This window comes from Urtica dioica, chromosome 7 (genome assembly GCF_054948205.1).
Source record: "Urtica dioica subsp. dioica isolate 48M chromosome 7, U.dioica_male_clone48M_v1_H2, whole genome shotgun sequence".
Lineage (NCBI taxonomy): Eukaryota > Viridiplantae > Streptophyta > Magnoliopsida > Rosales > Urticaceae > Urtica > Urtica dioica.
In genome coordinates, this window is record NC_142762.1 from 47,779,248 (window position 1) to 47,790,816 (window position 11,569).

At 34.7% G+C, this 11,569-nt stretch overlaps 2 protein-coding genes across 2 annotated transcripts; both read left to right on the forward strand.

Annotated features, from left to right (window-relative positions):
- Positions 1–4,332: 4,332 nt before the first annotated feature.
- Positions 4,333–7,528, forward strand: EMB2757 (Transducin/WD40 repeat-like superfamily protein). The gene is made up of 13 exons (XM_089620252.1): positions 4,333–4,500; positions 4,601–4,663; positions 4,735–4,806; positions 4,899–4,955; positions 5,068–5,267; positions 5,476–5,531; positions 5,626–5,719; positions 5,811–5,877; positions 6,182–6,264; positions 6,397–6,488; positions 6,796–6,902; positions 7,145–7,208; positions 7,308–7,528. Exons 1-13 carry the CDS (start codon positions 4,394–4,396, stop codon positions 7,404–7,406), a joined length of 1,161 nt encoding a protein of 386 aa, XP_089476378.1. The 5' UTR covers positions 4,333–4,393; the 3' UTR covers positions 7,407–7,528.
- A 962-nt stretch (positions 7,529–8,490) lies between these two features.
- Positions 8,491–11,331, forward strand: LOC149392411 (uncharacterized). The gene is made up of 6 exons (XM_089618798.1): positions 8,491–8,628; positions 9,123–9,209; positions 9,315–9,632; positions 10,241–10,290; positions 10,366–10,460; positions 10,855–11,331. Exons 2-6 carry the CDS (start codon positions 9,147–9,149, stop codon positions 10,998–11,000), a joined length of 672 nt encoding a protein of 223 aa, XP_089474924.1. The 5' UTR covers positions 8,491–8,628; positions 9,123–9,146; the 3' UTR covers positions 11,001–11,331.
- Positions 11,332–11,569: the final 238 nt, after the last annotated feature.

The following is an 11,569-nucleotide window of genomic DNA, read 5'->3' on the forward strand; positions in this document are numbered from 1 at the left end:
AGCATGTCTCGCTTTATATCTTAGAGATCGGATATAATTTATTTTTTAAGCGAATAAACCAAAAAAAGACAACAAAATATCATGTAATCCTGGCCGATAGTATCACTTGCGCTTTGCACTGCTAATATATCATCTAATCATGATCAATAGTACCCCTACTAAAAAAAATGACAACAAAATAGTAAATAACAAATGAAAAATGACGACGAAACGAAAATAATGTGGAGTTTATTTTTCTTGATTGAGTGAGGTGATTCATATATTAAAAGAGATCTCATTTTTTATTATAAATATTTATAAATAATGATGAATTATGTGTATGTTATACTGATTTCATAATTAATTTTTTTTTTCTCTATTAAGTGAGGTGATCATATACATGACAAGTCATACGCACTAATCTCGGGTAAACGAGCTCATAATTATTTAAGTTCAAAGCAACCTTTCACTAGTTATAATTATTGGTGTTGGACTTCGTTCTTCATCAAAAATAATTGTTTGGGCATGTGATGAACATCAAGTTTAGGTCCAAATGGTAACATTGAGATGTGATTCACATGGCTCAATATATCTGGTGACGAGCTAAGCCGTTTTTTGCTTAACCCGTCACAATAGATATGACGAACTAAGCCATTTTTGGTTTAGTCCGTTGCAAGATGCGTGACGAGCTAAGTCATTGCAGACTTTGCCTGTCACGAGCAAGTTAGCGAGCCAAATAAGACAACACGAATAAAGAATAATTTTTTTTTATATTTATTATGGACAATTTTACTTATATTATTTTAAAAACTTCAATAACAGTACAAATAATAAATGCATGATATTCTTACAATCATGAAAAAAAATTATATCAAATTGCTAAATGACTATTGTCATATAAAATTATAATATAATTATTTAAATACTAGGGAGCTTGAGTATACTAGGCAATATGAAACATACATTTTTCAAAATAGCAAATGTTTAGTTTATTTTGCGAAATAGCCAATAAATCACATTAACTGATAGATGTGTTTATTACGCGTAAAACTCATATTTACCGGACTAAAAACTAACGAGTCTTCAAGTATTTTTGATAGTTTTGTGTGTTTATGAGTGATTTTCAGGTTTAAGAGGTCAATTGGGTCTTGATGAGGTTATTAGCGCAACATGTGACGATTCCGAACAATTTCAAGGAGAGTCGTAGACATTAGGACAACTTGGAGCGAAACAAGGAACACGACGTCTTCTTCTGCAGGATTCTGGGATTTTTAAATGATGATTTTGGATGATCCATTTCCAGAACTGGATAGAGCTCTCTCTTAGTTTTCCAACGCATGTTTATTTGCAAAAATCGGACGTCGGAGCTAGGAGTTACGACCGTTTAAAAAACGGTGTGCAGCAAGTAGGAAACGCGCGGAAAAAAACGCACGCCGCGCGGACAAAAATTTCGCCGTTTTCGCCTCCAGAGTCATACGCGCGGACCGCGCGAAGCCGAAAAAATGGACTGCACGCCGCGCGGTCCCGAAATCAGCATTTTCGAATGTTGCATTTCTGAACGGATTTTGGTCATTGGATCAACATGAAAGGTCCATATGGCTCCGAAAATATCCTCATTCAGCCTTAAAAACACAAATACAATCAGACTAAGGCATGCAAAGGCTTGAGAGATCTCATCTCATCTCATGTGATAGAGAACTTTTCTTTTCTCTTCATTTTTCCTTAGAGTTTCTCTTGGTTTTGCTTTGGAGAAGAAGGAGATCGGAGTGTCATCTCACCGGAATTCGTCCAGCCACCACCACCATAGTTTAATCCTCTTCCTCTATCTCTTGAACTCCATTTATTTATAAAGATTATGTTGGTTTCATTGTTCTTAGTTTATGTTTGCTTTGTTCTTCGTATCACCATGAACTAAGCCTTCATAGGGCTATGGTGTAGCGAGTTCTTGACGGTTATTGATCCCTAATGCTAGATTGATTTTATTGTTGTTGTTCTTGTCATGTTGCTTAGTTCAAATCCATGTTTAATGCCTCGTATGAGATTAACTACCTTATGCATGTTATGTGATCTATCTAATGCTAGAGAAAGATTAGATAGTTGTGCTTTTTATTTGGATTACTAAAATACATTGTTAGGCTAGAGATAGCTAGGTTGTTTTAGGCTCGTGTGTGTACTCTTGTTGTTAATGCTTGCCGTGCTTTTTAGGAGTTGAAATCGAGAGATAAAACTCCAGTATTGGGTTTAGGTTGTTAGATGCTCGAGAGAGATTTAGTGATACGATTAGCGTGAGTACGAGTAGTAATATATGAACAACAATAATCGCGCGTAATTTCCGTGAATCTGAATCGTAGATTGAACTTGTGAAACCATAGTACTCCGTCTTCATAATCGTAAAACCGTTCGTTAGTTTTGTTATTTATTTTATTTACTTGTTAGATAATTTTGTGACAAACCATTTATCATTATTTTTGGGTTCTCATTCAAACTTGTGAATCTTGAATCTTCAATTTAGCTAGTGCTCGTGGGATCGACTCGCACTTGCGAATTATTACTATTGCGACCACGTGCACTTGCGTGTACGAGAATTTTCGCAACATTAACTCACTTGTTCAGATAAAAATATCCTTTATCAAAATAAACGATTTCCAAATATAAATTAATTAACAAAAAGAAAAGAAATAAATGAAAAACATTGCAATAAATAACTTTTCCATCAATAGATTAAAAAAATTATCTAAAAATATTACGAGATCTTCACTGTCTATCTTCACCGCCGAGTCAACTTGCCATCCGTCTCGAGCCGCCAATTCTCCAATCAGAGACACGTAGCTTCCCTCACTTTCACCGCCTCAACCTCGGCCCACTTTGTATGAAGCAGTGACTCCATAGAACGCGTAGACTCGCCATTTCCGACTTGAGCCACCGATTTTCGGACCAAAAACGCAGAGCCACCCTCGCTTTCGCCGCCTCTGACTCTGCCCGAAGTATCCACTCCGAATGAAAGAATTAACACTAAACGAATTGACAAATTAACCAAAATCAATACAAATAAATCGAAATTATATATATATATATATATATATATATATATATATATAATGATGTTAACACAAATAAATTTGATTTACCAAAAAAGTAACAGAAATAAAAACAGCTATAAAATACTCGTAAACACTTCAAATGAATTTCAAAATGAATAGAAGAAGAATCAATCACTAGATAAGAGAATCAAACAAAGCAAATTCCATAAAATAAAGCCTATATTCCTTGTCATTTTAAAGAACTCCAAAGAAAAAAAAATGAAAGCGCATCAAGCAGCCGCGTTGGCAGAATCCGCACACTCGCAGATCTCAATAAACACGGCGCCGATTCCGACGACGATTCTGAAAGTCCTCTGGAATAAGATCATTTTTTATTAAAGATGAGGATCGCTTTTGTTTTTTTTTTGTTTTTTTTTTTGGGCTTTGAACCGCTTGAAATCTATCCATGTCTGTACTAAAACTCATCATATCCATGAATAACAAGTTGCATATGAAAAACATATCTTATGCCGAATATAGAGCATTAACAACAGATTGAAACGAATATCTAATAAAAGTCAAATTATATATGAAGGAATGGATATGCAACAAACAAATAAATAAAAAAAGATATCACAATAGAACATTAATGGTGGGAAATATACTCAATGTTTAAACACTAATTATATATTAATTTTTTTTATTTGGCAAAAATACAACATATTACTATTTAATAGCGCTGTAACTTGCACCGTTAAATTCAGACATAAATTTTAACGGCAGAAATATTTACGCGTAGTTAAATTTGTAATATGAGGTATTTTTGTCAAAAAAAAGAAGAAAATGAGTATATAAATATTGATTAGAGCAAACTTTAAGTATTTTTGCTGTTATTTCCATATAATTAACGTTGGCTTTTTATGAATTAGAAAGTTTTTTAAACAATTTTTTGTATACATAATCAATATATATAAAATCGGTAATAGAAAAAAATAGATTAATTGTCACGTCATTGATTTGGCTAATTTATAAAAGATATTAAAACATTGATTAATTTACAAAACTCTTGATTAAATTGTAATTTCAACCTTTAAAATTGGCTATTTCAGATAATTTTTCTAAATATTAAGACTATCCAGTTACGCTTACACTGTCCAAAATTTTAACGTAAATGATCTAAAACGATTATATGTCTAACTTTCTCATATGATAAATTACATTTAAATTGATTAGAACGGTTTAATTAAAATTAAACATGAAATATTTGGTACTAGAAATAATAATAATAATAGTTTAGTCTAATGAGTGTATTTCATAATTAGGCCCACAGCCCTCTAATACGGTATCGCTAATACGGTCCTTGGTTTTGGCGGCAGAGTTGGAGAGAAGAGAGAATGAGCAAGAAGAGTCCACCGCCGGACCCCACGGCGGTGCTGAGAGGTCACCGCGCCTCTGTAATGGATCTCTGTTTCCACTATTCCAAACCTCTCTTATTCACTGGGTAATCACTTTCCACAATATCATTTCTTTCATTCCTTCTCTTTGCTTCGCTTTCGCTTTCAATCAGATATAATTTGTCCTCTCTCTATGACTATACCTAGTTCCGCAGACGGCGAGTTGCGGATTTGGGACACCTTACATCATCGAACCGTATCATCGGCTTGGTATAATCATTACCGTAATTCGATTCAATCAAATATAATAATATGTTGAGTTAATTGAGAGTCGATTACAGGGTTCACAGTGCAGCTCACGGAGTTATTTCCGTTGCTACTAGTCCTTCCATTGGAACAGATAAAGTTCTCAGGTTTATACATATGGTATTGTTTAATGTCATATGGATTGTTTAAGGGTTTAATTGGTGAATTTTTTTTTAATTTTATTTTATTATATATACAGTCAGGGTAGAGATGGAACAGTCAAGTGTTGGAATATAGAAGAAGGCGGTCTATCCAGGTATTCAACTGAATTTTTGTTTTCTCTCAAATTATCTTTAAGAAAATAATGATTAAATTTAGGGTTTAAGTTTTTGTTGTGTTTCCAATCCTGAAATGGCGTGCTTTTATAGGAATCCCTTGGTTACAATCAAGACAAATGCGTATCATTTTTGCAAGCTTTCGTTGGTGAAGAAGCCCTGCTCTTTTCGGGTTCCAGTGCCGAGGAATGATCTTGGATCGGAGACTAGAGAAGCTGATGAATTGGGGATTCTAGGTGACACTGAAGGACGGGATCAAGGAAATAGCACGGAGCATTCTGGTGATTTTAAAGGTTTGTTAATGGTGGATTAGCTTGGAGATTGTTGTTTAGAATTCGCCTTTATGTTCTAGAAAGGGCGTAGATTTGTTTCTTATTTTTTTTTATAGTACTATGTACTGTTATGATAATAGTAGAGCCCACAGGTGATACATTAGTCGAGTGGGATTTTTCGCTTCTATTTATCTAAAGTAAAAAAATCTTAAGTCCGTTGATTACTCAGGAAACTTGCACGAAGAACATACATGCGTGGCTGTAGCAGGAGAGCAGCCTTCTGAGGTCAATTTATAACCCTTTTTTTCGTCATAATTTAAATTTTGTTTGATAGGTTGTATAGAGTTGTTGCTTATTTTTCACGGGTTGATACACGAAGGTTGAAATTTGGGATCTCAGTTCTGAAAAAAGAATTGTACGGCTACCTCAAATTTGCCCTGGTAGTTCACCAAATAGCTCTACAAATGAGAGAGGTAATTTCAGATCTATGCATGGCAAGAACCTGGACTTGTACATTTTATATATTTTCTTTTTTGGTTGAGACACGAATGACATTACTTGCAGGAATGTGCATGGCTGTTCAAGCATTTCTTCCATCCAATGCTCAGGGATTTATAAATGTCTTGGCCGGGTACATTATTTTTCTCGTTTATTTAACATTTTTGTGAACTTGTAGCAGAGTGCCTAATTTACTGCTGTTAATCGATTGTGACCATATTAAATGCCTTTCGTAAGTTGAGACTGCTCAAATTATGCCTCTTGGTGTCCGATTTCCACGTGTTTTGCTACTGAATTTGATTACTTGGATCATAAACATGGAAGAAAGATTTAGATGCTTCCGGAAAAAAAATATCAACTCCAACTTGTGGAGTGATTATTCCAATTCGGTTTTAATTACCGAGAGCTTTCTGTGTTTTGTTATTTGCACATTGTAGTTACGAGGATGGTTCGATGCTTTGGTGGGATATAAGGAATCCCGGTGTACCGGTGACTTCTGTCAAGTTCCACTCAGAGCCAGGTGTGGGATATCATATAATGATAGCTAACGAATACATAATGCATTGGTCATGGAAATGTGGGAAGTGGTAATCTGATGATGAAATAACGAGAATGAAGCGCAATAACGATTGGTGTTTGTTTTCTCATGCAGTTCTAAGTCTAAGCCTTGACGGTTCGTGCAGCGGTGGTCTCTCGGGATCCGCAGATGACAAAATTGTGATCTATGGTTTGGATCATTCAATGGTAACTCTTTGCCACTGTATACCGAAAGCTTTTATTGTATAGAATTCTATCATGCCGATCTTGTCATCGAATATTTTTACTTGTTACCTAGAAGATTAAGTTTTCATCTATAGAATTTCTTAAGAGGGGCTGAATTTTGCGCTCAGATTTGGAGATGAATTGGAATATGCCACTCTGCCTTTACAAGAAAAGATCGATTTCATGATCTTGGGTTTAAACATAGCATGACGGGAATAGAATAAATACGCTATTTTTTCTGTGATATTTACTTCTTGAGCTCATTCTGTATTGTATATCATATGGCCAGGGTACTTGCGTAATCAAGAAGGAAATTAGTTTGGAACGGCCGGGCATATCAGGCACTTCAATTCGACCAGATGGGAAAATCGCAGCAACTTCTGGCTGGGACCACCGGTAAGGAAATTTTTTCTTTGGAACGATCTGTAGTTTGCTTTGTTTCTCAAGTTATCGAAATATCGCTGTCGCATTCTATGTATTCCAAGAAGAGCAAGAAAATGTCGTATCTAGTTTGGAGGAAATCAGATTTTAGAAATCAATTTAAGCGTACATAATTTTCTGTACTTTATCTGACTGATACAAGTGTATGTGAAGATTAAGGATTCATTATTAACAACTGGGTAATTCCTGTTGGGCAGGATTCGGATATATAATTACCGCAAAGGAAATCCTCTGGCCATATTGAAGTATCACCATGCAACGGTAGATGACTATTGGCTTCACTTTGTGCTACAAAAATACACGATAGTATTTCATGTTATTTTACTAATATTCACATTTTTTTTTCGGTGCGTCTTCAAGTGCAATGCTGTGTCATTCTCTACCGACTCCAAATTCATGGCGTCGGCATCGCAAGACACAACCGTGGCTCTTTGGGAGCTTTATCCTCCTCAAACATGAAACCCGGTTATTGAGCTCTATTTTAGTGGCTCACCCACGACATATACGAAAAAAATTCCCTTGGAGAATAGTTATTGAAGAAAACCATTGACAACTCCTAATTTGATTCCAAATAAAATCTGGAGAATTCACTCCTCCTATTATTGTGCCATCTCAAACTTAATTATTCAATTAAGAATGAACCTTTATTGTTTTTAAATAACTAGCCAAAACATGTTTTCTTATGCAGTTTTTTTTATGTTCAAATTTACTATTTTTAGACAATCATTCATTTGTTTAGCCAATTATCCACGTTTATAGATTCCTTTATATATAACTGCAATTAGGTGTTTGTTAGACATGAAAGATTTGTTGGGGGTGCAAAGCAATTGATTTTCGTTTAACATTTTATTACCTAGTCATTTCGGAATTTTCAAATTTAACTTAATTTTTTTTTTAGGGTCAAATATATTAAAATGAAGAGTGCAATAATTAAGGGTATAATTAACAATAAAAACAGTTTCAATGACTCAAAGCTAAAATTTGATAACTTACAATACATTGGATATTATGCTAGTGTCAAAACTTATAATGACTAATATGCTACATCGCCCTAACTTTAAATACATTATATTGTTATAAATAACTATGCATAAGAAATGTAATATTGTGATTTTCACGATCTTTGTCTCGTAACTATTTAAGAATAATTGAAGATGTTTTTAGAAGCGAGTCTTTATATGCTGCAAAAAATATGTATCTCAATAGGGCAAGAATGAGATTTTAAAATATTCAAGGTCAAAATAAAATTTTAGAATATATTTCTAAAAAGTTGAGTTCATCTCTTTAAGTTTAATTAACAAACAAAAATTTCAGTAAATTGTTGATAAATAATGAAGGTTCTTCTAAGCGAATACATTTTTTTTAAACACCTTAAATATATTTTCGATGAAGTGAATTAAATTAGAAAATTATTAAAGTATTTTCCATTTTTTTTAAAAGGAAAAAGGGTAATGTTTAAGTTGAAAATGACAAAATTGCAACAATGTATAGATTTCGTGGTAGAAAGTCGGAGGGAGAAAATAAGTAGAGACTTATTAGCAAAGTAATTGACACTTCATCATCTTCACTGTTCGAAATCAAAAGAGGGAAAATAAATTTAGGGTTACGTTTGGTTTCTTGGTTGAGGTCGCCGAAGAAGTAGCGGAGGGAAGGATTCTCCATCGATTTAACATCAACCAAGGTAATCTTCGGGCATGATCGAAACCCACAGAGGGTTAAGTTAGGTTTGTTTTAAATCCGAATTGAGGTTCGTATGTGCTGGAATTCGTTGATTGAGGATACAATCGGATGTTTAAATGGATTTCCCTATCAATTTTAAGTATCGGAGTTCGAAATTGATGCTGATAAATTTGGGGGGTTTTATGGAATTAGAGTTTTGGTTTGAGTTCAAAAGTTGATGGTTGTTTGTCTGAGAGATAGTACTGATGTTTCTGCTTTTAGTCACGTTCTCAAGCCCGGATTTTGGAGCCGAGGTATTCTTTGTTTAGGGTTTCCGATTTCTGTTTGTGTAATTGATGTGTGTGCTGTAATTTAAGTGTTTATTGAGTTTTTGTGTGTTCTGTTTGTTTCCGAGGGATTCAAAGGTAAAAATAAAAATAAAATAAAAAATTCATTAAGAGATTTCTAGTCGCATATTGCCATTTCTATTGCTAGTAATACGAGTAATGTAAACAGGCTCTCTTGCCGACCACCACCATAATGTCTTCGAGGTCAGCCGAAAGGCTTATTAGAAGGAACCTGAAGGTTCTCAGAGGAGATAATGTAAGCCTTACAATTGATATCTTCAACTGATTTATCATATTCCGTGTATCTATTTATATTTGTTTTTTTAATTAAACATCTTTTGTTTTTCCCCGATCCGTGCAGATTTCAGCCATTCGGAACCGCCGCAACGAAACGGCTTCAGGGCCTCAAAACGAGAAGCTGGTAGGAGATACGAAGTTGTCTAATTTCTTGTCGCGCAAGAAGTCTCGCCAGAACAGCCCCGAGGCGGGTCTTCTTCTGAGAAAGGCCATCCCTGCAAATAGCTGTCAGTCCCTGAACTATCTAGTCATGCAATACCTGTTCCATAAAAAGAACAAGGTCTCTTTCGATCCCGTTTCGGCTCTGTCTCATTTCATTGTGCCTCGCTCGGCTGAGGCTGAGGCTGAGGCTGAGACGTCAAGCTCCGAAGAGCCTATCGCGGTAGGTACACTTTTTCATATATTTTAAATGGATTCATTTGTATTTTTCAGCACGAAGTTTATACTTGAGTTTAGTAAATTTCGATTTTGTTCATTTGTCGTTCATGTCCGTATTGAAACTCCGAATGCTACACTGCCAATTTAGTCATTAGTGTTATGTGAGATAAAAAAAATTTATTCTTTATTCTTTGTTATTTATTTATTTTTTGTTTGTTTGTTTGTTTATGGAATAGTGCTTTTTAGAATAATGAACAATTGGTAAGTAAAGATTGACTGGTTGGATGTTTTCTTGTTTGTACGAAATCTGCCTCTTTGTTTTCTTAGATAGACTATAGAGTTTGTTCTGAAGTAATGATTTTGTTAACTGTCCCGTGGTGTTATTTGATATCATCGGTAAAGAAACTTCAAATTGTACACCGCCAGCTCGTTGTGTGAAGTTCTCTCGTGGTATTTTATGAAAAAAATGGCACAGTATTCAATGCGAATGTCTGAGATATGCATAGGTCAGAAATGTGGTTGGTTGCTTTTTGATTGCTTGACTCGGTGACTCTGCTATCTTTTTTCGTCCAGATGATATATGTAACGAGCCTGTGCTTTGATTCATAATAGGTCGAGGGACACAACGAAGAAGGACAAGGAGGCGATGAGAAATATGGAGGGTATGCGAACCAGCCTTGTATTTCCTAGTTCCAAATTTAAGGTTAATATTTTTATTTTATTTTATCATTTTTCAGGGAAGTTACAGTATCTAGAGGCAGTGGTCGATCTGGACTCGCTAGTTATCGCCTTGAGATGTTGAAGATGAAGGCTGCGCGAAGACCGTCCGATGGTACGTATCCAATTCCTTACCATGACTCACTACATGCCTCGGTTTTAGCCAACTAAGATGTGAATAAGGCTTGCTTAGAGAAGAATTGATTTTTGCTGGGGATTTTTTTTTTTATAGATATATGATAACCCGGCTTAGGTGTTGACATAAACATTAGATGCATTGAAATCAAACTAACGGGATAATCTCAAACTATAGTGACATGTACTGATAGTGTATAGAGACTCTAATGACATACAAGCAATCTCTGGCGTCTGAAGAACTACGGTTTTGAATAGCTGTGTCTCATTGTAATGACGTAATATAATTGCAGAAGCCAAATCCAAAACACTGTACAAACTTACCATCTCTGACTCTGACAATGCTGATAAGATTTTGTGAACTTTGGTCGCAGTTGTTTCCAAGGACGCTCCACAGCCCGTACAAGAGCAAGAACAAGAACAAGATCAGGAACAAGTTGTTTCAGAGGACGCTCCACAACACAAACAAGTTGTTTCCGAGGATGCTCCACGGACCAAGCCGGGATCGCCGGATCCTTGAAATGCCTGTTTTCACATTCAATTTTATTCATCAGAATAAGCATGTGAAAAATGCCAACTCTGTTTTCCGTGGTTTGGGGAGGAAATGAAAAGTTTAGCAAGATTTAACTCCAATAAGGAATTTTCTAGTTTGGGGTTTATACACTTCTTGCCAACTACATGAAAGTAACTCGTCTCTGCTACATCCGGGTTCATTTTTTGCCTGTTCTTCATTTTCGCTTGTTATTCATTTGATCTTGATCGTTATCCTCCGCTTGGCGTTGTTAGTTTTCTTTCGATTTTTAACTTTCTCGATTAACTTAATAGAATTTACTAATAATTCTTTCAGGATTTGAGAGATTGGACTTTTTTAATATAATAATTTTATGTTATTTTTAATGAAATTTTATTGAATTAAATTTAATAATTTTTTTTATAAATTGTGAAATTTATATGAACTATACTACAATATTTTTTACATGTATATTTTTTTTGTCCATTGAGAAAGAAAAAGTTATATGAATCAGATTCGTTTATAAACTAATAAATATTGGTAAAAAGACTAGTCTTATTAAAAAAAAAAAAAAAACC